At 51.1% G+C, this 25598-nt stretch overlaps 1 protein-coding gene and 2 long non-coding RNA genes across 12 annotated transcripts in view; 1 reads left to right on the forward strand and 2 right to left on the reverse strand.

Moving 5' to 3' along the window:
- The window catches only part of KDM2B (lysine demethylase 2B), a 158146-nt gene that overhangs the window by 23132 nt on the left and 109416 nt on the right, over positions 1-25598 (forward strand). For 4 of the 10 annotated variants that reach the window (XR_011385264.2, XR_016227101.1, XM_070066159.2 and 1 more), the window contains exons 3-5: positions 8817-8961; positions 11770-11848; positions 13050-13096. Coding sequence is in view for 8 of the 10 variants with exons in the window: in XM_070066159.2 (XP_069922260.1) it covers positions 8817-8961; positions 11770-11848; positions 13050-13096 (271 nt within the window). In the remaining 2 variants the exon portion in view is untranslated. Of the gene's footprint in view, positions 1-6931; positions 7049-7415; positions 7752-7992; positions 8149-8816; positions 8962-11769; positions 11849-13049; positions 13097-25598 lie in introns of those variants that run through there. The other 6 variants (XM_017349533.4, XM_017349534.4, XM_070066160.2 and 3 more) reach the window with 3 other exon arrangements.
- LOC127484747 (uncharacterized) lies at positions 1833-6822 on the reverse strand. Its single transcript, XR_007911964.3, has 2 exons — positions 6433-6822; positions 1833-4713 (listed from the first exon to the last, which is right to left on the reverse strand). It is a non-coding gene; the product is annotated as an uncharacterized LOC127484747 (long non-coding RNA).
- On the reverse strand, positions 13763-21198 carry LOC149119826 (uncharacterized). Its single transcript, XR_016227102.1, has 2 exons — positions 20957-21198; positions 13763-13979 (listed from the first exon to the last, which is right to left on the reverse strand). It is a non-coding gene; the product is annotated as an uncharacterized LOC149119826 (long non-coding RNA).

Below are 25598 nucleotides of genomic sequence, written 5' to 3' on the forward strand. Positions count from 1 at the left end.
TGGCCCAAGTGCTTGGGCCCTGTACCCTATGGGAGAAGCACCTGGCTCCTGGCTTCGGATCAGCTCAGTGCACCGGCCGCAGTGCGCTAGCCGTGGCGGCCATTGGAGGGTGAACCAACGGCAAAAGGAAGACCTTTCTCTCTGTCTCTCTCTCACTATCCACTCTGCCTGTCAAAAAAAAAAAAAAAAAAAAAAGGCAAATATATTAGTCCGTGTTAAAACTCAGCATTTTCTTTCTTCTCCAGAGGTGACCAAGATAATGGTTTGCTGCTCCTTTCCAACCCTTCTTCTATCTTTTCTCCACCTAAACATTACCTAGATAGAGTTCATTATTATATAAACAGGGTCATATGCTGTCTTCTTTCACAAATCTTGAAGTTTTTCTGTAGCACAATGTATAGATGTATCTTATCCTTAAATACTGTTTTAGAATGTGTAAACAGACACACACAATGGAAGAGCTGTTCCAGGGGTGGAATACAGAATGGTCTCTAAGAAGACAGTCTGTAAGAAACTAATGTACAGGAGAGTGGATATATTTCCATGATGCAGCGGGTTAAAGCCCTGGCCTGAAGTGCCGGCATCCCATATGGGTGCTGGTTCTAGTCCTGGCTGCTCCTCTTCCAATCCAGCTCTAGGCTATGGCCTGGGAGGACAGCAGAGGATGGCCCAAGTGTCTGGACCCTGCACCCACATGGGAGATCTGGAGGAAGCTCCTGGCTCTTGGCTTCGGATCAGCGCAGCTCCGGCCAGTGTGGCCATCTGGGGAGTGAACCAGTGGATGGAAGACCTCCCTCTGTAACTCTGTCTTTCAAATGCATAAAATAAATCTTTTTTTTTTTTTGTATTTTCTTTTTTTTTTTTTTTTTGACAGGCAGAGTGGACAGTGAGAGAGAGAGAAGAGAGAAGGGTCTTCCTTTGCCGTTGGTTCACCCTCCAATGGCCGCCGCTGCAGCCGGCGCACCGCGCTGATCCGATGGCAGGAGCCAGGATCCAGGTGCTTTTCCTGGTCTCCCATGGGGTGCAGGGCCCAAGCACCTGGGCCATCCTCCACTGCACTCCCTGGCCATAGCAGAGAGCTGGCCTGGAAGAGGGGCAACCGGGACAGAATCCGGCGCCCCGACCGGGACTAGAACCCGGTGTGCTGGCGCCGCAAGGTGGAGGATTAGCCTATTGAGCCACGGCGCCAGCCCCATAAAATAAATCTTTAAAAAAAAACCCATAATCTGTAAAATATTAGTCTACTTCAAAGAATACTCGCAGATGCCCACCATGTAGATTAACAAAGTCTCCAGCTCCTCAGTACAGTTCCTTTCCTGTCTCTGTGTTAACAGCCTCTCGCTTTTATTTAATGCTTTGCCACTTACGTGTTTATATCTAAGTAATACTTATTTGGTTTAGATTCGCCTGATTTGCCACCTTGTGGGCTTAAAAAAAATGAATGAAATGGAATTTATTTTTCAGTAGCTAATACATCTCCCTGGTACAAAATTCCAAAGGCATTACAGCCTATGAAATGAAATTAAGTCAACAGGCTCCTAAATCAGGCAGTGTTCATGCATGCATATGGTAAAAGTCTCACACTCTACCAAGATGTAGGTTTGTTTCTTTTTTCCTAGTCCTTTCCTCCATTTTTTGATGATTCCAACAGAAATGCTCATCTAAAATAATATAAACATAGAGATACATCCCTTAGTTTTCTATTTTAATTTAAGGGTACTCTGGAATCATTTCACATCAGCATATATAGTTACTTATTCTTTTTCATGATTCCATAGCATTTCATTGAGCAGATAAATGCAGCAAAAATAATTAGTTCCCCCCAACTTTCATTTATTTTCTAAATGTTTATTTTTATTTCAAAGGCAGAGTGACAAACATACACACACAGAGGAGACACACAGAGAGGGATCTTTCATCTTCTAGTTCACTCCCCGAATGCCCACAACATGTGAACCAGGCCAAGTAAGGAGCCTGGAACTGCATCTGGGTTTCTCATATGAGCGGCAGGCACTCAAGTGCTTAGCCTCTGAGGATGCACATTAGCTGAAAGCTGGATTAGAAGGTAGAAGGGGGAACTGGGACCAGGTACTAAGATATGCGAATGTCAGCTTGACCTGCTAAGCCATAGCCACCCCTCTGCAACTTTTACATTCTTTTTAATCTGTCCCCATTGCAAATAGGGATATAATGAATGTCTGATTTCTCAACGCGGGATACATTTCTGGAAGTCAATTATCCATGTGTAAGGATTCCTGCCCCATCACCAGTTATTATTATTATTATTATTTTTTGACAGGAAGAGGCAGACCATGAGAGAGAGAGAGAGAGAGAGAGAGACAGAGAGAAAGGTCTTCCTTCCGTTGGTTCACCCCCACAATGGCAGCTACAGCCAGCATGCTGCGGCCGGCATGCTGCGCCAATCTGAAGCCAGGAACCAGCTGCAGGGCCCAAGCACTTGGGCCATCCTCCACTGCCTTCCGGGGCCACAGCAGAGAGCTGGCCTGGAAGAGGAGCAACCGGGACAGAATCTGGCACCCCAACCGGGACTAGAACCTGGGGTGCCGGCGCCGCAGGTGGAGGATTAGCCAAGTGAGCCGTGGCACTGGCCCATCACCAGTTATTATTATAATTCCATAACTGACTGGCACCCCAGGTGCCTACCTCATGCCATGCTTTTGGCAGGTACTCAGATGGTGGTTTAAGGCCTGATCCTATGGGCACTGGCTTTGTACCAAATGGCCTCCTCCACCAAGAAGCCTGTGCTGATATCCTTGGTCCCCTTTCTGCAAAGACCCTACATTTATTCTGCAAATGGTTCTACAGGGTTGCTTATGAGGATCCAGCACCAGTTAGATTTTTATTATTTTTTCTATGTGATTTTTTCCTAAAGATTTCTTTATTTGAAAGGCAGAATTAGAGAGAGGTCTTCCATCTGCTAATGGAAGCCAGGGGCTTCTTCTGGGTCTCTCACGTGGTGCAGGGGCCCAAGCACTTCGTCCGTTCTCTGCTGCTTTCCCAGGTGCATTAGCAGGGAAGTGCCTTGAAAGTGGGGCAGCAGGGACTAGACCAGTGCGCATATGGAATGCCAGTGTCGCAAGTGGTGGCTTTACTGCTACACTACAAAGCTGGCCCCCAAATTAGATCTCAAGATATACAAGGATCCTTCAAAATGTTTGTGGGACAATGGATTAAAATTAGGAACTAAGGGGTAAGCCTGCGGCGCAGCCGTCAAGTTGCCACGTGGGACACTGACATGCCTTACCAGAGAGCAGGTTCAAGTTCTGGCTATTCTGAATCAGACCCAGTTTCCTGCTAGTGCATCCTGGGTGGCAGCAGATGAGACCCACAGGAGAGACCCAGATGGCATTCTGAGCTCCTGGCTTCAGCTGGGCCCACTCAGTCTCGGCTGTTACAGGCACCTGGGGAGTGAACCAGCAGACAGAAGATCTCTATTTCTCTGTGTGTATCTGTCAAATAAAACAGTAAATATATAAAACCCTCTCATTTTCAATTCCATTATTCCACAAACTTTTTGAAGTAACCTCATATACAACTTGGCAGATGGATAACACAAATTCCGGAAAGTACTGTGGCTGCACTGTCCAATAAGATAGATAAACTAATTCCCTGTACAAAGGGACTTAAAGAAGTTCATGAAAAATGAAATTAAATTTTTTTCATGTAATTTTTTTAAATTAATGCATGCAGTTTTAAAAAATATATACCATGAACTTTTAGACATCCTCTTGTATTTATTTAAGTATGATTAAAATAAACTTGAAAACATTCAGTTCCCTGAGCCCAGCACCCACATTTCAGTTGCCCCGTATCTACATGTGGCTAGAGGGGATTGTGTGGGACAGCACAAATACAGAATATTTCCATGGTACAGTTCTAAGGCAGAGGTGGGTGAAGTTTGGCCTGAGAAATCATTTGGTCTGGCTCTGCCAAGGCAACTACATGCTGGACTTGGAATTCAGTAAATCTATAGCAGGATAATTTTTAAGTTGATATTATAAATATCCACATGGCCCTTTGGCGGGAAAGTTTCCCCACTCTTTTTTATAAAAGGAAAACCCCTGGGGAGAGGCATAGTACAGTGGTGAATCCAGTGGGTTCCAACAAGCTCTGGGTTCAAATCCTGACACTGTTTTTCTATAGCTGTAAAGTTTGGCCAAGCAGCTTGGCTTCTCCTTGGGCCTCAGATATAAAGTGGAGAACACCACGGCCTCCACCAGAGCTCTGGTGAGGATTCAGGAGCATGTGGAAGAGCCTTTGCTCAAAAACTAACTTCTTGAACTTGAGAGCTACTGAAATTATTTGAGGGTACTCAAAAAGTTTCTGGAAAATGCAATAACAGATAATTTCATTTTGGTGCAAAAATTTAGAATCCATGCATACCAGTGGTCTTCCAAAAATTCATAGAAAATGTTATGAAAAAATTCTATGCTTGGATTTCTTTTTTGTTGTTGTTGTTAAATAAAACTATCTTTTAATTCCATTTTCCCATGAACTTATAAAAATGTGAGAATAGCTTCAGTTCCTTAGCAGCTTGAAAATCCCGGATTCTGAGGGCTCCATCCAGTGTGAACTCTTCTTTCTTCGGGAAGCCATTGGTTCATCCCTTGGCCCAGGCCAGAGAATGCCTTTAATTGGAGCTGTTCCTTCTATCTTTCTCTCTGTCTTTGGGCACAGAGCTGTTCAGTCAACCTTTGATAAATGAAGAAATGAATGAATAGGGGTACTGCAGGCAGGATCTGACTGGGCCTTTCTTTTCTAAGAACAAGCAGGAGGGTCCCGGAAGTCATCATTGTGATGTTTGGAACACAACTGGCCCGGTGTGGTTTTCCCGTAAGAAAAAGTCCATCTAGTGGCTAAGCACCTTAAGCTCTCGCCCCTCTCACCTCTCCACTGTTCTGGGACAATTAGCCAACCCTGGGAGCTCAAGGGCCTGGGCCCTTCCCCCTTTGGTCCAAAATAACCTCCTCCCCCACTTTGAGCAAATGCTTGGAATTCTTTCAAGGGGAGGACAAAGCCTTTCATCTGCCAATTACTGATAAAGAGAAAATGCAAATATGCTGGAGAAGGTGATCCATCAAGGGCCCAACATTTATTGAGTGACCACTTAGGGCTAGGCAGCAGGGCAGGCATTCTGGGGGAGTCAAAGGGGAACTGACCCCCAGCCAGCCCATTCTTCTCTGGGGTTTGCAGTTTCCTGGGGGTTTGTAAAGGGAGGGGATTAAATTAGGCTGCTGCTCAACCCCTTCCCACCCTGACAGGCCAGGAACTCCCCGTCGGGGTGATATATGGACTTAACTGTTTTTACACTAAGGGGCTGCCAATGGGATGGCAGCTTTCAGGGACGCCATGAGACCACATGGAAAAAGAGGAGGGTCGCAGGCAGACGGGTGAATGAACACCAGGCGCTTTATTTCAGTTTTGCTTTATTGCATGCAGCCCGCCCTTGGGAGTCAGGAAGCTGGCCCGTATCAGCACCAGCAGGAGGAGGTGGGGCCGGGCTCCAGGTAGGGCCGGGCAGCCTCACCCAGGAGCAGGTGATCTTGGGCCAGTAGGCTTTCCTGAGCCTCAGTGTCCTTGCTAGCAAAACGGGAAGTACCAAGATGCTTTCCCGTAAAGGGTGCTTGTGAAGAAATAAGACGGGCCCCGGTTGCTGAGCGAGGCTGAAGGCAGAACCCTGTCACTAAGGGTTGAACCTTGAGACCCAGCAGGGCCCGACTGCGCCACTTCAGGTCTGTTTGCCAGCCTCAGCCCTCCTTAAAAGACTCTGACAAGGAGGGAACACCGATGAAAACAAACTTCAAAGAGCTGCTCTTCTGAGTGGGTGGAAAAGACCACAGAGTGATATGACAGGAAACTTAAAGACGAGGTGGGGGCAGGGTGAACTGTCTCTTAGGGTGACCCCTCTCCACTGTCAGGATCTCGGCGGCAGCTGAGGTCCACAGCAGATTTCAAATGGGAAAGCCACTTCCTCCCGGCGTTCCTCCAACTGCTTTTTTGACACGAGGACAGATTTGTAACTTTGAGCGCCTACAAAAATCTGCATCTGCAAAATGACCTGCTCGGACCAGCCCACGGGGTTAACAGAAGTAAACAGCCATGCTGGCAGTTCCCTCTGCAGTGACCCCAGTTGTAGCCCTGGTGTCACCAGGGTCTTTACCCCCAAGATCAGGCCTAGCAGGTCGCAGGAGCTGGGCTGGAGCTGGAACTGTTGGCGACGTAAGTATGGAATAACCTGGGACCCAACCTGCGGTGGTCCCAGGTACTAGGGAAGTGAACAGGGTTAGCTTGGTCTTCTAGGAAATCCTATAGGATTACTCAAGGGGTGTCCAAACATGCCCACGCCCCATCCCAAAAAGCCACACAGCTTTGCACCGGCTTCTGTGCTAGAAACAGCCAACCGGGGCTTACCCTTAGCTTGCTGGCGAGCTGCGTCAGGAGGCGCCAGATCCGATTCTTTGGGTTTCTCACTCCGGAGCATCCATTGCCTCCTCTCGGCGGCGAGCGCAGGACCTCTTAAAAACGTCCACCTTGGGTTTCAGGGCTCGTCGCCCAGTAAAAGGACTCCACAGAGGCGGGCAGAATGAATGAATGAAAGGCAACGTCTTCCGGTCAGCGGTCTGAAAAGGCTCTGGTCTAGCTGTGTTTCCTGTACCTGTGTGTGTGTGTGTGTGTGTGTGGGAGTGTTGGGGGGTGCGGGTGCCCCTTATCTTTGAGCCCCGGGACTTTAAAAGTTATGCAGTCTCTGCAGTCAGGGAGGGGGGGGTCTGTGCTCATTTTCTTCTGAGCCCCCTCCCTCCTTTGCCTCTTCCAAATGGCAGGTCCGCAAACAGGGGTCTAGAGAGGGTCGCCCCTCCCCCCACGAAAGACATGCAAAGCCAAAAAAAAAAAAAAAAAAAACAACCAGCCCATGTATATATATACACACACACACACACAAAACGCTTTGAATTTGGGTCAGCCACGCAGGTTACCGACGAAGGAAGAGGAAGAGGGGCAGCTCGGGGCCATGGGGGCAGGGACTAAGGTGAGGGGGGTCGTTTTAGGGGCTGCCAGGCCCCGGGGGCTTTCACGCCAGCACGCTCGGCTTGCATTTCCGCGCCTCCCGCTGAGGCCAGCCGTGCAAATCTGCACCTCCCTCCCCACCCCCTCCTCCTTCCCTCCCTCCCTGCCCCGCCATCTCCGGGATGCACCCGCCGCCTGCAACTCAGTCCTCCAAAAGTCAGCTCTGCACCCAACTCCCGGGCGGCGGCGGCGCCTGCGTGCAGAGGCGCACTCGTGACCCAACAACAAAACAGCGATGCCAGGGCGCTAACGGCGCCCGGTGCCTCCCGAGCCCCCTCCCCGCCCCACACCTCCTCGGGCCGCCGCCCCCGCCCCCCGCCCCGAGTCCCGGGCCGAGCGCCCCCGCCCCACCAGCCCGGCCGCGGGCTCCGAGCGCGATCGGCAACAATGTTTACGTTCCGGGGATTATGACGTCGACGCCTCCCGCCCCCCCCCAACTGCTGAAAATGGTTTCCTAGGACTTTGCAAACGGATCTGCCTAAGTGTTGGTGCAAAACTTTGTAGATCTCGGCTCTGGCTTGCTTTATTTATTTATTTTTTGGTTTGTTTTCTTTGGTCTTCCCTCCTTTCCCCCCGGCCAAAATGCAGGGGGTAGGAGTGTTGACAATTAATTGGTGAACTCTCCTAAAAAAATGGAGGCAGAGAAAGACTCTGGAAGAAGATTGGTGTGTAGCTTTTTTTTTTTCCCCCAAATCTGTGTCTGGTATATGATAGATCTATTTTTTTTTTTGCTTGTTTCTTGCTGCCTTTTCTTCTTCCTTTTCTGTATTTTGCAAGAGGACCGGAAAAAAATATAATAAATTGCATGCAAAAGGAAGCGAGCAGCTTACTCCTCCAGTCCCTTGTGAGGCTCAGAGTCTCAGACACTTGAGTGGGGCGGTGGTAGCGCGGAAAGGCGTGCAGGGGGCTGAGCGGGCTCGGGGTTCGCCCGGAATCTGGGGGGCTGCGCGGCCGGGCGCTGGGCGGCGGAGGGAGGAGGCAGGGGGATGCGGGGAGTGGTGGGGGAGTCTCCTTAGGAAGTGAGTGTGCGCGCGCGCTGGTGGGGAGATGAGGCAGCTGCTGGTGCGTTTTGGGGTCTCCGAGGGGAGCTTTGTGGCGGGCGGTCTGCCTCTCCCCCTCCCAAGCCCCGAACCTCCTCCCCCCACCTCCTCTCCTCGCACTGGCGGGCGATCGGCGGGGGCGGCCGGGGTCTCAGCCCTTCCATTTCGGCTTTCCAGCTTTCCCGGTAGCTCGGGGGCGGCTCCAGCCTTAGAAATGCCGCCGGCCCCCGGTTCCGGCTTCCCGGCTCTGCTGCCGCGGCCGCCGAGACTGCTGCTACCGGCCGAGCCGGGCGCTGCTGCGGCTCCTCCCGGGGCCTACATCTGCCCCGCCAGCCCGTGCCCGGAGCCCCCTTCGCGGGTTACATAACCGGGCTCCTGGCCGAGTGGGCAAAGCCCAGCACATCTCGGGGGTGGAGGGCAAGGGAGAGCACCCCAGATGTCCCTTACTCGGCTTCCAAAGACGCAGGGAGGGAGTGCTCCGTGCGGGGCGCAGCTGGACCCCAGGGGTGCGGGCCCCTCTCCTTTGCCTGCTTCTCAGCATCTTTGGCATTTGCGCAAAGTTGCTCTGGTTGCAATGGTGGGGTGCAGGGGGCGCGCGGCTCCTGCACCTGTTCTCGCTGGGCCCGGGGTTAGAGGCGACCTCCAGATCCCCCAGTAATGTCCCGGGCTCTCTGGTTTGGGTCCCCTCAGCGCCCGATTGACCGCCAGAGATACGACGAGAACGAGGACTTGTCGGACGTGGAGGAGATCGTCAGCGTCCGCGGCTTCAGCCTGGAGGAGAAGCTGCGCAGCCAGCTGTACCAGGGGGACTTCGTGCACGCCATGGAGGGCAAAGGTGAGGCGCCCCCTCCCCGGGCCGCTCTCCGTGCCGCGGGCCGCGCGCACGTGGGGAGGCAGCTGCCGGTGGCTGGGTTCGTATTTCGCGCCCGCGTCCCCCATTCCAGGGGATCCGGTGACGAAACGAGGCCGAGCACTGGGGGGGTGGGGTGGGGTGGTGAGGGAGGAGGGCAGAAGGGAAGGGGGGGCCGGATGCCGGCCTGAGCCAGGCCTGCGCCCACCACCAGCCCCAGGGTGGGTAGAACCAGGGGACCGGCGGACAGAGGGACCTGGGGACAGGCGGGCGGACCAGGGAGGGCGGGAGCTTCGCGTCCTCTCCCTTCCGGAGCCCATCGCGTTCCCTGGGCTGCTTGAGATGCGGCTCCCTGGCTGGAGCCAGACTAGGGAAGCCCCTGGGACTTTGGGGTGAACCCCCCGCGGCCTGAAGCCTCTGAACCCCTGTAGCATCCCGGGTCCTGTGGGTTGGGACCTGGTGATGAGGTTGCTTTGGATTTTGGGGTGACGCCCCCTCAAATCTGAGGTCTGCCGTGTTGGAGCAGGCCAGGTGTACCCCAGATTCTGGCCTGTGCCCCCACCTAAGCCTGAGGCCTCTGGAGTTGCAGCCTTGACAGTCTGAAGTCAGGCATCGGGTGAACCGGCCAACTTCCCCTTCAGGTTTAAGTCTGAGAGCCCTGTTCCCTGACAGTTTGAAATGAAGACTGGGGCACCTCCTGGGCACCAAGGGCTCTTCCGCTGCCTGTGACCTCCAGGTCCTAACAGCTGAGAGCATTAGTTGGGCAAGCCTGGGAGTGTCTCCTTAGCTCCATACCCTCAGGGCCTTGGTTTTTCCCTCACCCTCCTACTAGTCCGGTGGCCTGCGGTACCCCCTCTCACTGGGGTGCTCCTCTGCCTTTGGCCTCCAGAGCCTTGGCCAACCTCAGCCTGCGACCCAGCGTGGCCCCCCATTTCTGGTGCCCAGCGTCACCCGTGGGGCTTGAGTTCTGAAGATTTCCTTGCTCCCGGGGGCTCTGTCGGGTTTTGTGAGTTTGTTTGTTTGCCCCTCCCCCTCCTTACCTATTTGAATTTCCTTTAAATTACTCAGTTTCCATTTCATTTATCCTCACTCCCCTTGGCAAACCCATCCATCCCTCAGGGAGCTGATAACCCGGGAAGCGCCTCCCTCCCCCAGGTTCTGGTTGAGTGGCTGGGGCCCGTGGGTTAGCCCCTGGAAGACTGTCTTGGCTTTGCATTTTTGAAGTTTTTCTTTTGTGCTCCTTGCTTCCTGGGGCTCTCTGCCCTGGTGGGGTGGGGGAAGGCTGAGGAGGGGTGGAGTAGACATTTCTTCTAGTCTGCCCTGTCCAGAAGAAGAGTGCTGTCCCACTTGCATTTAAATGTCCTCCCCAGAAATGGGATTTTAGTTCCCCTCCTCTTCCCTGTTTTACTGGGTCTTAGCAGGTCCTATGAGAAAACAGAACACAGACTCTTCTAGTCACTTGTGAGGACTCAGCCTGCATTTCCCCGGGCTTTTTCTCAAGCTGCTTTGAGGAAGTTGGGGATGGGGGTTTGAGGGTGGGGGTCTGGGGGGATGCTCCAGCACAGGGGCTCGGAGGTATAGCCTTAAATCTGCTGTCTGGGCTGCAAAGGGGCCTAAGGGTTTTGCTAGTTAATTCAGATCTGGTCCTAAAACCTGAGGGAGGAGCCCTTAGGCTGGATTCAAAATAGAAGCTTCTTAAACTTCTCTTCCTTTAAATCCTTAGGAATCCCCATTCACTGTGAGCCCCTGGGGATCTGAATCTCTGGGGTCAGGGCTTTCCCGGCTCTGGGTTTTGTTCTTCCTCTCTCTTCTGAGCCAGTTGCCCTGGCCTCCTCCTCCTCCCCCAAGTCTGCCCTGGTGAGCTGTTTGCCTGGGGCAGTGGCCTGAGGCTTCTTCTCTCCCTTCTGACCAGCTGGAGGGGGCCTATGCCTTTGTGCTGTATAGTCACCTGAGGATTTGGAGGACTTACCTCCCCCACCCCTCGCTTCTGCACGGTTAGGTCGGACCCACTGCTTTTGGTATTGGGGAAGGAAATTAGTCTAAGGCCTCCTCCTCATTCTCCAGGGCTGTGGGGTCGTGTTCCAGACCACCCCCAGACTGTTTGGACCTTACCCTGTCCCCTTCCCCCAGCCTTCACCTGGGAGCATCCCTCCTGGGTATCCAGGGGGAAGCAAGCATTGTGATGGCTGCGGCAGAATCTCACTCTGAAGACAACAAGGCTGTGCCCAGTTCCCTCGTTATTTTGGCACCAAATACACAGTTTCCAGGGAAACCGGCTCCCCCCTCCCCTCCACCGTCGCAAGATATTACAATAAGATTTTCACTGCTGCTTGCTGCAGCAAGAGCCCTGCTCTCCGGTCTTCAGATCCTCCCAGGTGGCATCCTTCAGTTCTGCGTTTCTCTTGCTTTCTGAGCGCAGCTTGGGATGTGTTCCTCCGGCCGTGTCTCTCTCTTTCTTTTGGAGAGCTGGGATTCTCTCTGTGTGGGGCGCTTTTCGAGCCTCGCCTCCCCATCCCCGGCTGGCCTTAGGCCTTCATTGACAAGTTCGGACCCGTGGGGCATGCAGAGAATGACTGAGTAGGCAGAAGAGCTGATACTTGGCGTGACTTCTCTTGGGCTTTGCCTAATCCATTTCCCTATCTTCGTGCAGGGAGGTTTTGCCATCCACCTTGTGCCTGCGTCTAGTGCTCCCCCTGCCCCCTTCCGGGATCATTTTTCTTCCCCTAACCAACGGATCGTGGTTCACTGCCTTCCTAACTTAACCAACTTGTTTTAATTCAAATGTCCAAACAGATTTCAACTATGAGTACGTACAGAGAGAAGCTCTCAGGGTTCCCCTGGTATTTCGAGAAAAGGATGGACTGGGAATTAAGTAAGTCGCTGAAACTAACCGCCTCTCCCCCCCACCTCTCTCCCTAACAGTTTACTGAGTGGGATGGATGTCTTCCACCCCTTACCCACCTCTTATCACAGAGGAGGATCTTAGGATCTGGGAACAGCATCTCATTCAAGACATGACAAGGGGGAAAGTGCTCCAGAGATTGGTCTTTTCCTGGCAGTTTTGGGCAGAGAGGACATAGTAGGGTGCTCGAGCAGTGTTGACTTCCTCCCCCACCACCCTTACCCACCCCAGTTCCATGGAGTGACCTCTTCCCCCTACTCTCAGATCAGGAAACTGAGGCAGGGCCTTAGCTGTGAAAAGACCAGCTGGCCCCTAAGCTCAGCCACAGGCACCTGCAAACAGACTCCCACCATGTGGGACATTGACCCCTTTCTCTGGAGGCTATGTTTCTGGGGTGCCAGCGTCTCCCCTTTCTCTGCCTGCCCCCCCTCCCCCCCAGCCTGCTTCTCCATTCCATCTGGAGGACATTCTGGCTGGGATCTGTCAGAGCTCTGGCTGGCCCGAGAGAGATCCGGAAGGCAGGCTGGAAGAACAGGTTTCCGCCCCTTGGGCAAGGGATAGGGGCGGAGGCTTAGGGTGTCATCCCGGGGCTGCCTCTCTCTGCAGCATCTGCTGCCAGACTTGTTCACGAGTCTCATCCTTGAGGTGGAATCAAACCTTCAGCACCACTGTTAAAGACTGGTGAACGTCACCACAAGCAGTGTGGCCAGCATTAGCAGATCCCTGGAGCTGGTGTGATGTGTGTCTTGTTTCCCCTCTCTTCGAGGGGACTGCCCACTTCCATACAACTCCTGTGGGGAGAGTTTTGTAGAGGGTGAAAGAAATCAAAGAGGGCTTTCACCGACTCTAAAAGAAAGCAAGTGTTTGGCCCTTGGGTAAAACACCTCCGTCTTCCCTGGAAAAGGGTGGTGGACAGTGTAGATGCCCATCCTCTGTTTAGGGTCGGGTTTGGTTTGCTGATTGGGCAGAAGGGGCTCTGTGGTTCTGGGGTGACCTTCCCTTCAAGCACTAACTGGCCTACTGCTCTCCCTTGGGGGTATTTCATTTAGGGTTCCCAAACTGAAGGCAAGGATCCCCTCTTGGAAAAAAAACTGGCTCTGCCCTGGGCCCAGGGTGTGTCTCCATGTTTCTGGCTTCTCACCACTTGCCTGTGCTCCTCTTTTTTTTTCAGGATGCCTGACCCCGATTTCACAGTCCGGGATGTGAAACTCCTGGTGGGTAAGTTACTGGCTCTGTGCGCGGCTCTGGGATGCTGAGGTAGAGAGGAGGAGAAGGGAAGGGGAAAGTGGCCTTTGCCACCTGCCCATTTAGATTTTTACTGCCTCGGAGAAGAAAGTCCCCGAGGGAGGTGTGAGCTGCAACTGCCTCACTCCGGAGAACAGGTCGGGCTGCAGGGTCACGAGGTGCAGGATCAGAGGGCGCTTACCGGTAACAGCTTTATGAGTCTGACTTGGACCCTAGCCTGCAGCTTGAGCGTCAGCAACGCAATCTCAGATCTCTCCTTCGCATTTGTTTGTGGGTTGCTGGGTAAACAGTGGGTGCTTTGTGACCCCTCAGAAACTTTCAGGCTTTCGAAGGGAAGGGTTGTTCCTGTTGCTTCCTCAGGGTTCTGGACAGGCCCAGGGTGGGGCTGGCCACTGGGTGCTGAGCAAATGACTGTTAACTCCCTGAGCACCTGCGGAGTGTGCTGGTGACCCAGTGCTCCCGACTCTTGGACAGGTAGCAGGTGGCTTCCCGGACCTTATTGGAAGTTGTTTAATAATCCTATTTCCAGAAGAATATTTTTTGCCTTTAGAGCAGGCCCGTTCAGAGCTGTGAACATGATGGACAAGGTTCCTGCCCTCTTGGTTGGCACATCATCAGCAATAAAGAAGGAAACTGTTATTTATTCTTTAAAATATATTTATTTATTTGAAAGGCAGAGTTACAGAGAGGCAGAGGCAGCGGGGGAGAGAGAGAGAGAGACTTCTTCCATTTGCTGGTTCACTTCCCAAATGGCAACAACGGCTGGAGCTGGGCCAATCCAAAGCCAGGAGCCAGGAGTTCTTCCAGGTTTCCCACACAGGTGCAGGGGCCCAAGGACTTGGGCCATAGCAGAGAGCTGGAGGGAAGTAGAGCAGCTGTGCCTCAAACTGGCACCCCTGTGGGATGTCAGCCCTACAGGGGCGGCTTTACCTGCTATGCCACTGCGCCGGCTCTGGAAATTGTTTATTAAAAAAATTTTTTTGTTTTGAAAGAGAGGTGGAGATAGACAGAGGTTTTGCATTTCTGGTTCACTCCCCAGAATGCCCGCAACAGCCAGAGCTAGTAATCTGGAACTCCATCCAAGTTTTCCATGTGGGTGGCAAAAACCTGAGTATTTGAGCCATCAACTGCTGGCTCCCAGGGTACACATTAACAGGAAGCTAGAATCAGAAGCACAGGAACTAGGACTCAAACCTGATACTCCAGTATGAGATGTGGGTATTCCAAGTGGCATTTTAACTGCTATGCCAAACACCTGCCCCAAAGGAAACATTTTATTTTTTATTTATTTGAAAGGCAGAGTTATAGAGACAGAAGGAGATAGATAGAGGGAAGTTTTCTATCCACTGGTTCACTCCCCAAAAGGGCACAACAGGATGGTCTGGACCAGGCTGAAGTCAGGAGCCTGGACCCTCTTCTGGGTCTCCCACATGGGCGCAGGGGCCCAAATACTTCTGTTGCTTTCCCAGGCGCATTAGCAGGGAGCTGGATCATAAATGGAGCAGCAAGGTTTCAAACCTGCACCCATGTGGGATGCTAGCATTGCAGGCAGAGACTTAACCTGCTACTCCACAACGCCAGCCTCAGGAAGCAGTTTTTTGTTTTTTTGAAGAAACCTGCAAAATTGCTAGCTTCTTTCTTTCTTTTCTTTTCTTTTCTTTTTTTTAAAGATGTATTTGTTTGAGAGACAGAGTTATAGACCAGAGAGAGGGAGAGATAGAGAGAGAGGTGTTTCCTCTGCTGGTTTACTCCCCAAATGGCTGGAGCTGGGCCGATCTGAAGCCAGGAACCAGGAGCTTCTTCTGGGTATCCCATGTGGGTGCAGGGACCCAAGCCCTTGGGCCATCTTCTGCTTTCCCAGGCCCTAGCAGAGAGCTGGATTGGAAGTGGAGCAGCCAAGATATGAACTGACATCCATATGGGATGCCAGCGCTGCAGCTGGAGGCTTAGCCTATTACACCACAGCATTGGTCCCATGGAAACAGTTTTAAGAGGTGTCTTGTCCAGGGATATGGAGAAATAGAGTAGGATGGAGTGGAGTGGGGCTGTTCTTTAGACTCTGTGGTCAAAGAAAGCCTCTGTAGTGTAAAGGGAAGGCATTTGGTCTTGATTCATGAGAATTGGCTGTGGGAAAGAATATTCTAGAACATCTCTAGCTGAGAGATGAGCAAGCAAGAGTCTAGGAGGTAGGGAAACACTTGGTGTATGAGGACCTGAGAGAGAGATGGGGAAAGTGTTAGGAGGGTGGCAGATGCCACCTGGTCTGGCCATTAGGGCCTTGTGGGCCCTGGAGGGGGCTTGGGTTTGACTTGCAATGTGATAGGAAGCCATTGGGGAGTTTTAAAGTGAGGTGAGGGGATAACTATGTGATTTCACCATTTCTTGGAGTGAGGGTTTTAAAAACATTTAAAAATTGAGGTAAAATTCACATACCATGAAGCCCAACATATCACCATTTTTAAGTATGCAATATACTGGTTTCAGTATATTTACAATATTATACAACCATCACCACTATTTCTGTCACCCCAAAAATCCCAGCTCCACCTCTCTCCATTCCCTGGTGACCTCTCCCTTGCTTTACGCCTCAGGATTTGGCTATTCTGGACTTTTCATGCAAGTGGAGTTGTACACTTTGTGGGCCTCTGTCTCTGGCTGTTTCACTCAGCATAATATTTTCAGGATTCATCCACCTTGAGCATGGATCAGCACCTCATTTCTTTTTCAGGGCTGAATAATATTCTATTGGAGGGATAGACCACATTCTGTTTATCTGTCCATCAGTTGATGGGCATTTTGGTTTCTGCTTTTTGGCCATTGTGAATATTCATGTAAAAGTTTTTATATGAACATACGTTTTCATTTTGCTTGGCTGTCCACAGTGCTTGAGAATGGCTGAGTCATAGGGTGTCTTAGTCTGTTTTCTGTTGCTATAATTGAATACTTGAGACTGGGTGATTTGTAAAGAAAGGGATTTATTCTGGCTCATGGTTCTGGAGGCTGGGGATCCACAAGCGTGGCGCCAGCATCTGCTTGTCTTCTGGTGAGGGCCTTGTGCTGCTTCACCTGATGGCGGCAAGCAGATGGGCAGGCAGGTGTGGACGTAAAACACAAGGGAGGCCTCCATTTGTAGCAAGCTGGTATAGTGGTAACCAACCCAGTCCCATGATAAATTAACGCGTTTCCGAGAGGTCCACCTCCATGACCCAAAAGCTCCCCATTAGGCCCTACCTTCCAACACGGCGACATTGAGAAATGTGGGTTCCAGCTCTTGAGCTTTTGAGGGATGCTTTCAAACCCTGGCGTATGGTAAGTGCATTTCACTTCCCGCAGCACTGCCTGCCTGTTAGCAAAAGCAGCTGTGCCATTCTATACCCCAATCAGCAGTGTGTGAAGGTTCAGGTTTTTCTACAACCTTGCCGACACTTGTTACTGTCTTTTTTTTTTTTTTTTTTTTTACAGGCAGAATTAGACAGTGAGAGAGAGAGAGACAGAGAGAAAGGTCTTCCTTTGCCGTTGGTTCACCCTCCAAATGGCTGCTACGGCCAGCGTGCTGCGCTGATCTGAGGCCAGGAGCCAGGTGCCTCCTCCTGGTCTCCCATGGGGTGCAGGGCCCAAGCACTTGGGCCATCCTCCACTGCCTTCCCAGGCCACAACAGAGAACTGGCCTGGAAGAGGGGCAACCGGGACAGAACCGGCACCCCGACCGGGACTAGAACCCAGGGTGCCAGTGCCGCAGGCGGAGGATTAGCCAAGTGAGCTGCGGCACCGACCAACTGTCTTTTTTAAAAAGCAGATTGATTTGTTTCTTTGAAAGGTAGAGTGACAGAGGGAGAGAAATAGAACCAGAGAAAGATCTTCCATCTGCTGGTTCACAACCCAAACGCCCTCAGCAGCCAGGGACTGGCCAGGCGGAGGCCAGGAACCAGGGACTCCATCCAGGTCCCCCACAAAGGTGACAGGAACCTAAGTACTTGGGCCATCATTTACTACTTCTCGGGTGCGTTAGCAGGGAGCTGGATCAGAAGCAGAGCAGCTGGAACTCAAACCTGCACTCCAATATGGGATGTGGGTGCCTAATGTAGTGGCTTAACCGTTATGCCACAGGGCCCACCCCAACAAATGGAGGTTTTATAAAAGCTGATTCTGAGGTCCCTGTGGCAAGTGCAGGCAGCTGGCCAGTGGGGATGTCAGATAATCCAACCAGAGTAATTAACCCAAACATGAGTGAACAGACATTCAGAAGGGGGAATAGGAACACTTAGGAGGAGCTGAGGACAAGTGGATGACATCAGTTAACAGGAGAGGGCTTATTTGGGAGGTAGATGTTTTATCTTATTTATTTATTTATTTATTTATTTGAAAGGCAGAGTTAAAGAGAAGCAGAGGCAGATAGAGAAAGAGAGATCTTCAATCTGCTGATTCACTCCCCAAATGACCACAATGGCCAGAGCTGGGCTGTTCTGAAGCCAGGAGCCAGGAGCTTCTTCTGGGTCTCCCATGTGGATGCAGGAGCCCAAGGACTTGGGCCATCTTCTACTGCTTTCCCAGGCCATAGCAGGAAGCTAGATTGGAAGTGGAGCAGCCAGGACTCAAACTAGTGCTGGCACTACAGGTGGAGGCCCTTCCCACTATACCACAGCGCTGGTCCCAGGAGGTGTGTGTGTGTATATATATATATATATATATATATATATATATATATATATAAGATTTTATTCGTTTATTTGAGAGATAGAGTTACAGTCAAAGAGAGGGAGAGATGGAGAGAAATGTCTTCCATCAGCTGGTTCACTCCCTAAATGGCTGCAACAGCCTGAGTTGTGCCAATCCGGAGCCAGAAGACAGGAGCGTCATCTGGTATCCCATGTGGGTGCCATTGTCTAAGCACTTAGGCCATCTTCCACTACTTTCCCAGGCCATAACAGAGAGCTGAATTGGAAGAGGAACAGCCAAGGCTAGAACCAGTGCCCATGTGGGATGCTGGTGCCACAGATGGAGGCTTAGCCCACTATGCCACAGTGCCGGCTCCCAGGAGTTAGGTTAAAAAAAATTAATTAGGGGCTGGAGCTGTGGCGCTGCAGGTTAAAACCCGGGCCTGAAGCGATGGCATCCCATATGGGCGCCTGTTCTAGTCCCAGCTGCTCCTCTTCCAATCCAGCTCTCTGCTGTAGCCTGAGAAAGCAGTGGAAGATGGCCCAAGACACGCAGAGAGAGATGACCCCCATCCACCGATTCAGGCTCCAAGTGCCTGCAACAACTGGGACTGGGCAAGGCCAAACAAGTAGGCAAACTAGTAGGGCTTGTTTGCTGGAGGTCAAGCCCCAGGAGGCAGTGGGCAATGGCCACCCTTGTCTCCTACATGGATGGCAAGGACCCAAATACTTGGCCATTGCCTGCTGCCTCCTGGGGCTTGACCTCCAGCACTAGGACATCAGATGTGCGTGTCCCAAGTGGTGTAGTGATGTCTTAACCATTAGGCCAAGTGCCTACTTTTTTTTTTTTTTTTTAAGAGGTTTATTTATTGATTTTAAAGGCAAAATTCCAGAGAAAAAGAGAGGTTCCTTCTTCTGGTTCATTACTCAGATGGCTATAATGGCTGGGCCTGGCCAGGCTACAGCTAGAAACTCTATGTGGGTTTCCCACATGGGTGACAGAGGCCCAGGCACTCTTGCCACCTTCTGCTACTTTCCCAGGCACATTAGCAGGGAGCTAATGTCTTGGAAGTGAAGCAGCCTGAACTCGAACTGGTACTCATCTGGGATGCCAGCACTGCAGGTGGTGGCAGCTTAACCTGCTGTGCCACAGTGTCAGCCCCAAATGGCCACTCATAAATTTTGTTTTTAAAGCCAGATTCTAGAACACTGAAGGCAGTGAATATTGGAGGGAGAAGGCCACAAACTGTTCCACCAAGGGGACCGATGGGACAGTGTTCCCTTCTAGTCAGTTTTCACTGGCAGCATGGCTTGGTGTCTCAAACTCAGCCTGCTCTTTGCTGTTAGACCATCTTGGTTTGACGCCTGAGTCTGCAACTTAACTGAGTGTTCTGGGATACTTCATCTGTCTAGCTCTCGGTTTGCTCATCTGCAAAATGGAGCCAACGAGAGAACCTGCCTCTGAGAAGGGGTTTCCAGATGCCTCTCATCTTGGGATAGGATCATGTGCTGTTAAACTGTCAGGGGATGAAAACATCCTAAGTAAAAAATGCATTGCAGGGCTGGCATTGTGGCATAGTGAGTAAAGCCGCTGCCTGCAGCGCCGGCATCCCGTGGAGGTGCCAGTTTGTGTCTGGCTGATCCGCTTTGGTTCTAACTCCCTGTTGATGGACGTGGAAAGGCAGTGGAAGATGGTTCAAGCGCTTGGGCCCCTGCTACCCATGTGGGAGATCCAGATGGAGCTCCCAACTGCTGGCTTCAGCCTGGCGCAGCCCTGGCTTTTGTGGACATCTGGGGAGTGAATGAGCAGACAGAAGTTCTCTCTCTCTCTCTGTCTCTCTCTTTAACTCTGCTTTTCACATGAATAGATACATCTTTTTTTTTTTTTTTTTTTGACAGGCAGAGTGGACAGTGAGAGAGAGAGACAGAGAGAGAAAGGTCTTCCTTTGCCGTTGGTTCACCCTCCAATGGCCGCCGCTGCAGCCGGCGCACCGCGCTGATCCTGGCAGGAGCCAGGAGCCAGGTGCTTTTCCTGGTCTCCCATGGGGTGCAGGGCCCAAGCACCTGGGCCATCCTCCACTGCACTCCCTGGCCATAGCAGAGAGCTGGCCTGGAAGAGGGGCAACCGGGACAGAATCCGGCGCCCCAACCGGGACTAGAACCCGGTGTGCCGGCGCCGCAAGGTGGAGGATTAGCCTATTGAGCCACGGCGCCGGCTTGAATAGATACATCTTTAAAAAAAAAAAAAAACTGCACTCAGTACACCTGCTTCCCACACATCCCAGTTCACAGCACCGCACACTGTGCAGTCCGTGTTTTACCCTTGTGACCATGGGGCTGGCTGGGAGTGGCTGTGCAGAATCACGAGAGGATCGGACTGCATAGCATTAGCCCGGGGATCATTACAAATAAGGGTTCCACTGAAGTAAGCCTTTTTCTGTGGCTTTTGCACCATCAGAAGCAAATAAACAAACAAAAAATCCATCAAGTCACAGTAAGTCTTTGTATAAGAAAATACATTAATGAGTGAGTGCTTAGCGTTATGTTAGATGAGGAGTGTTCAGGGAATAGCTCCCACTATTATTTGTAGTGACAGCAGGGCGTGGATCTGCTGAGATTCCCTTCACGAGCCGGGATGAGAGCTAGGCTGTCAGGTCGCAGTGTCAGTACCTGCAGCTTTCCTGCGCGATGTTACCTGCCTGGCCCTAGAGGAGATGCCAAGCCTTTTGCAGTTTTCTGAGCCCTGCTGTGTCCAGGCTGCCTGTCCTTCCCTTAGCTTAATGTCCTTCCCTTAGCCTAACCTTCTCATTGTGGACGCAGAGGACCCAATTAGACAGTCACAACGTCTTTGCTGGCTCTGGAATAGTCCAGGCCAGCAAAGAAAGCAGGAGCGATGGAGCCGGCCCTCTCGCTCAACATTTCTGCGATGACCAAGTTCAGTAGTGGATAGGAAGGTGGTTTGTGAAGGTATGGTGGGCTGTGGGCCTGCAGTTAGCCTGGCGTATTATTATGCCCATTGTAGTAACTGATCCTACACACACACACACACACACACACAGAGCTTCCGGAGAGCAGTGACAGGCACATTTGTCATCAGTGACAGAAGTGACAAATGTAGCCCAAGCTGACCTAAGCAAAACAGCATTCACTGGCCTACATAGTGAGTGCAGGGTGTCACCTCCAGGCTCGTCCCGATCCACATGCTGCACATCGTCTCAGGAGGCTGACGCTGTTTTCTGCTCTCGCTTCCCTCTCTGCTTTCTGGTTCTGCTTCACTCTTGAGCAGGTGTCTCTCCCTGTAGGAAAGAGAGGAGCCAACCATTCCAGTCTTGCATCCCACCAGCCAGTCTTTCCTCCCCAGCCCTCAGCTGTTCCAGCCAGTGTGCCTGGGTTGACTCTCATTGGCTTAGCACAACCCCACCTGGGGCTGGTGGCCAGGGTCAGCTGCAGCAGAACCATGTGGACTGAGGGTGGGGGAGCAGTCATTCTCCAGGGTTGCTTGGTGACAGAAACATGCTCCTAACACAAAAGGGGAGTTCTGCTTTTTCGGGGAGGCTGGACCCGCAGACTCGTTTATTTCAGTTAGTACAACAGCTTATACACCAGTGCTGTGTTATAGCGGGTAAAGCCACTGCCTATGGTGCTGGCATCCCATATGGGCGCAATTTCGAGTCCCGGCTGCTCCACTTCCCATCTAGCTCTCTGCTATGGCCTGGGAAAGCAGTGGAAGATGGCCCAAGTCCTTGGGACCCTGCACCTGCATGGGAAACCCAGAAGAAGCTCCAGGCTCCTGGCTCTGGATTGGCCCAGCTGTGGCCCTTGCAGCCATTTGGGGGAGTGAACCGGAAGAAGGAAGATCTCTCTGTCTCTTGTCTCTCCTTCCCTCTTTCTCTCTGTAACTCAGCCTTTCAAATAAATAAACCTTTAAAAAAAAAAAAAAGGAAAAAAGAACAAATTTGCTGGATCATAGGTTACACCTCTGTGTCCCCTTGTCTTTGATACTTGGTCTGGTTCCAGCTACTCCGCGTCTCCATCAGTAGGTGATGTTCATACCTCCGATTATAGCTGTGCTGCTGCGCTGGCAGGAGTAGTATCTCATTGTGGTTTTGGTTTGCATGTCTCTAAGGACTAATGAAAGTGAGCTCCCTTTCATATGTCTAATGGCTTTTTGGCTGTCGTCTCTTGTAAAATGCCTGAGTGAGTCTTTTCTCCGTGGTTGTCTCTTGTTGCTCATAAGGTGTGTTAGTTGGCCGGGGCTGCTTGGGGCTTCAGCACATCTGGCTGGGCTATTCCGTCACTCTCACAGTTCTGGAGGCTACAAGCCTGAGATCCAGGGGTCAGCAGGGTTGGTTTCTTCAAAGACTCCTCTCGTTGCCTTGTAAATGGCCATCTTCTCCGGTATGTCTGTGTCCCGACCTCTTCTTTTTTAAAAATTTTTTCTAAAATATTTATTTATTTATTTAAAAGGTGGGGTTATAGAGAGAGAAAGAGAAGGATACACACACACACACACACACACACACAGAGAGGAGAGAGGGAGATCTTTCATCTTCCATTCATTCACTTCCCAGATGGCCACAACAGCTAGCGCTGGGCCAGGCTGAAGCCAGAAGCCTGGAACTACATCTTGGTCTTGTACATGGGTGGCAGTGGCCCAAGCACGTGGGCCATCTTCAGCTACTTTCCTAGGCGCATTAGCAGGGGGCTGGATGGGAAGTAGAGCAGCTGGGACGCAAACCAGTGCAAACCAGTGCTCATAAGGGATGCAGCAACTTAATCCACTGTGTCACAACACTTGTTCCTTCAATTTCTTCTTCTTTTTTTTTTTTTTAAATTTTATTATTTATTTGAAAGGCAGAGTTAGAGAGAGGCAGAGAGTGAGACAGAGAGGTCTTCTATCTGTTGGTTCACTCCTCAACTGGCCACAACTGCCGGAGCTGCACTGATCTGAAGCCAGGAACCAGGAGCTTCTTCCAGGTCTCCCATGTGGGTGCAGGGGCTCAAGGACTTGGGCCATCTTCCACTGCTTTCCCAGGCCATAGCAGATTGCTGGATTGGAAGTGGAGCAGCTGGGTCTTGAACCGGCTCCCATATGGGATGCCAACCCTGCAGGCAGCAGCTTTACCCAGTACGCCATGGTGCTGGCTCCCTACTCTTATTCTTAACACAGACTATTTAGCTATGCTTGGTACATTAGTTTCTTTTTGTGTCAAGAAATTTTTGCCTACTCTGAAGCCGTGACACTGTTCATATGTTTTTCTCAAAGAACTTTCTTGTTTGAGCTCCCACTGAGCTCTGTGGTTCATCTGGAGCTGGTTTTGGGTTTGCTGGCAGACAAGGGTCAAGATCCTTTTCCGTCCTCTAGTGTGAGCACCCAGGTGACCTGGCGCCATTACTGTGAAAAGTGCCCCCAGCACTGAGGTGTTGTCTGGTCACCAGTCTGGTGACTGCTATGTTTGGGTCTGGGTGCTCTAATCTGTTCCATTGGTCACTCCATGAGCCTGGAGCCAGTGCTACCTGTCTTCAGTAACTTTATTAAAAATTTTTTAAAAAAGATTTATTTATTCATTTATTGGAAAGTCAGAGTTGAGAGAGAGAAAGAGAGAAAGAGATTCCATCTGCTGGCTCACTCCCCAGATGGCTGCAGCGGCTGGGGCTGGGCCAGGTAGAAGCCAGAAGGAACCAGGAGCTTCTTCCAGGCTTCCCACATGGGTAGCAGGGCCTCCGCTGCTTTTCCTAGGCCATTAAGTGGAACAGTCGGGACACGAAGATTGCCCATACAAGATGCCAGCATTGCAGGCGGCGGCGGCTTAACTCGCTAAGCTACAACACCCTCTTCATTTACTATTAAGTAAAAAAGAAGCTGAGAAAGCCCCAGCCTTTTTTTTTTTTTTTTTTTTTTTTTTTTTAGATTTATTCATTTGAAAGGCAGAGTTACAGAGAGGCAGAGGTCGAGAGAGAAAGAGGTCGAGAGAGAGGTCCTCCATTCGCTGGTTCACTTCCCAAATGGCCACAGTGGCTGAGGCTGGGCTGATCCGAAGTCAGGAGCCAGGCGCTTCCTCCAGGTCTCCCAAGTAGGTGCAGGGGCTCAAGGACTTGGGCCATCTTCTACTGCTTCCCCAAGCCGTAGCAGAGAGCAGGATTGGAAGTGGAGCAGCCAGGTCTTGAACCGGCGCCCATATGGGATGCCGGCACTTCAGGCTAGGGCATTAACCTGCTGCGCCACAGCGCTGGCCCAGGACTTGAACCATTTTCTATTGTTTTCCTAGGCCATAGTGGAGAGCCAGATTGGAAGTGTAGCTGCGCCACCGTGCCAGACCCTAGTTCCTCTGCTTTGTTCTTTTTTTGAGATTGCCTTCACTTGTCACCCTTGGCATTTTCGTATGAATTTTAGAATCAGCTTGTCTTGTTTTTAAAATCCTGCTGGGATTTTGATTGGAATCATGTTGATTCTGGGATTGATTGGGGAATTGACATTTTTATCATATGAAGTTTTCCTTAAGTGAACATTTACTCATAGATTTCATTGTAGAAGACTTGGACATCTATGTAGATTTCTTCATAGATGTTTGATATTTTTGATTGCTATTTTAAGTTAATGATCCTGTTATTTACTAACAACATCAATTTTAATCTTTATGCCTGTTTAAATTTAAAAAAAAATTTTTTTTTGACAGGCAGAGTTAGGCAGTGAGAGAGAGAGGCAGAGAGAAAGGTCTTCCTTCCGTTGGTTCACCCCCCAAAATGGCTGCTACGGCCGGCGCGCTGTGCTTATCCGAAGCCAGGAGCCAGGTGCTTCCTCCTGGTCTCCCATGCAGGTGCAGGGCCCAAGCACTTGGGCCATCCTCCACTGCCTTCCCGGGCCACAGAAGAGAGCTGGACTGGAAGAGGAGCAACCTGGAAAGAACCGGCGCCCCAACTGGGACTAGAACCCTGGGGTGCCAGTGCTGTAGGCAGAGGATTAGCCTAGTGAGCCGCGGCGCCGGCCCCAGGCACTCTTGATAAGGGGTGTAGGCATCTCACTTAGCAATAATTTTTTTTATATGATTTATTTATTTATTTGAAAGAATGATGAGAGAGAGACAGACAGACAGACAGAGACAGAGAGAGCGTGCTTCCATTTACCAGTTCACTCTCCAAATGGCTTCAATATCTGGGGCTGGGCCAGGCTGAAGCCAGGAGCCAGGAACGCCATCTGGGTCTCCCGTGTGTGGCAGGAATCCAAGCATGAGAGCCATTATCCAATGCTTTCCAGGCACATGAGCAGGAAACTGGGTCAGAAGTGGAGTTGCTGGGACTGAACCAGCACTCTGATATTGGATGTAGGTGTCCCAAGTGTTGACTTAACCCACTGTGCAGAACGTCTGCCCCCACAGTACACTTTTAAAAGCTCTTTCATTTCCTCTTTTTGATATGCACAAGACTCTTAGAGGAAGAGTATTGTTTTTCTCCTCCAACTTTTTATTTTGAAAAATTCAAGCATGCAGAAAAATTGCAAGAGTAGTGCAATGGGGGCTGGTGTTGTGGCACACCTAGTTAAGCTGCCATTTGGGATGCCGGCATCCCATATCCGAGTGCCACTTTGAGTCCGGGCTGCTGCGCTTTCAGTCCAGCTCCTTACTAATGAGCTTGGGAAAGCAGCAGAAGGTGGCCTAAATACTTGGGCCCCTGCCACCAACATGGGAACCCCAGAAGGAGTTCTGGGCTCCTGGCTTCAGCCTGGCCCAGCTCTGGCTATTGCAGCCATTTGGGGAGTGAACCAGTGGATGGAAAATCTGTCTCTGTTTCTCTGTTTCTCTCTGTAATTTTGACTTTCAAAT

Source organism: Oryctolagus cuniculus, chromosome 21 (genome assembly GCF_051225735.1).
Source record: "Oryctolagus cuniculus isolate XC-2025 breed Fujian yellow rabbit chromosome 21, ASM5122573v1, whole genome shotgun sequence".
NCBI classification, from domain to species: domain Eukaryota; kingdom Metazoa; phylum Chordata; class Mammalia; order Lagomorpha; family Leporidae; genus Oryctolagus; species Oryctolagus cuniculus.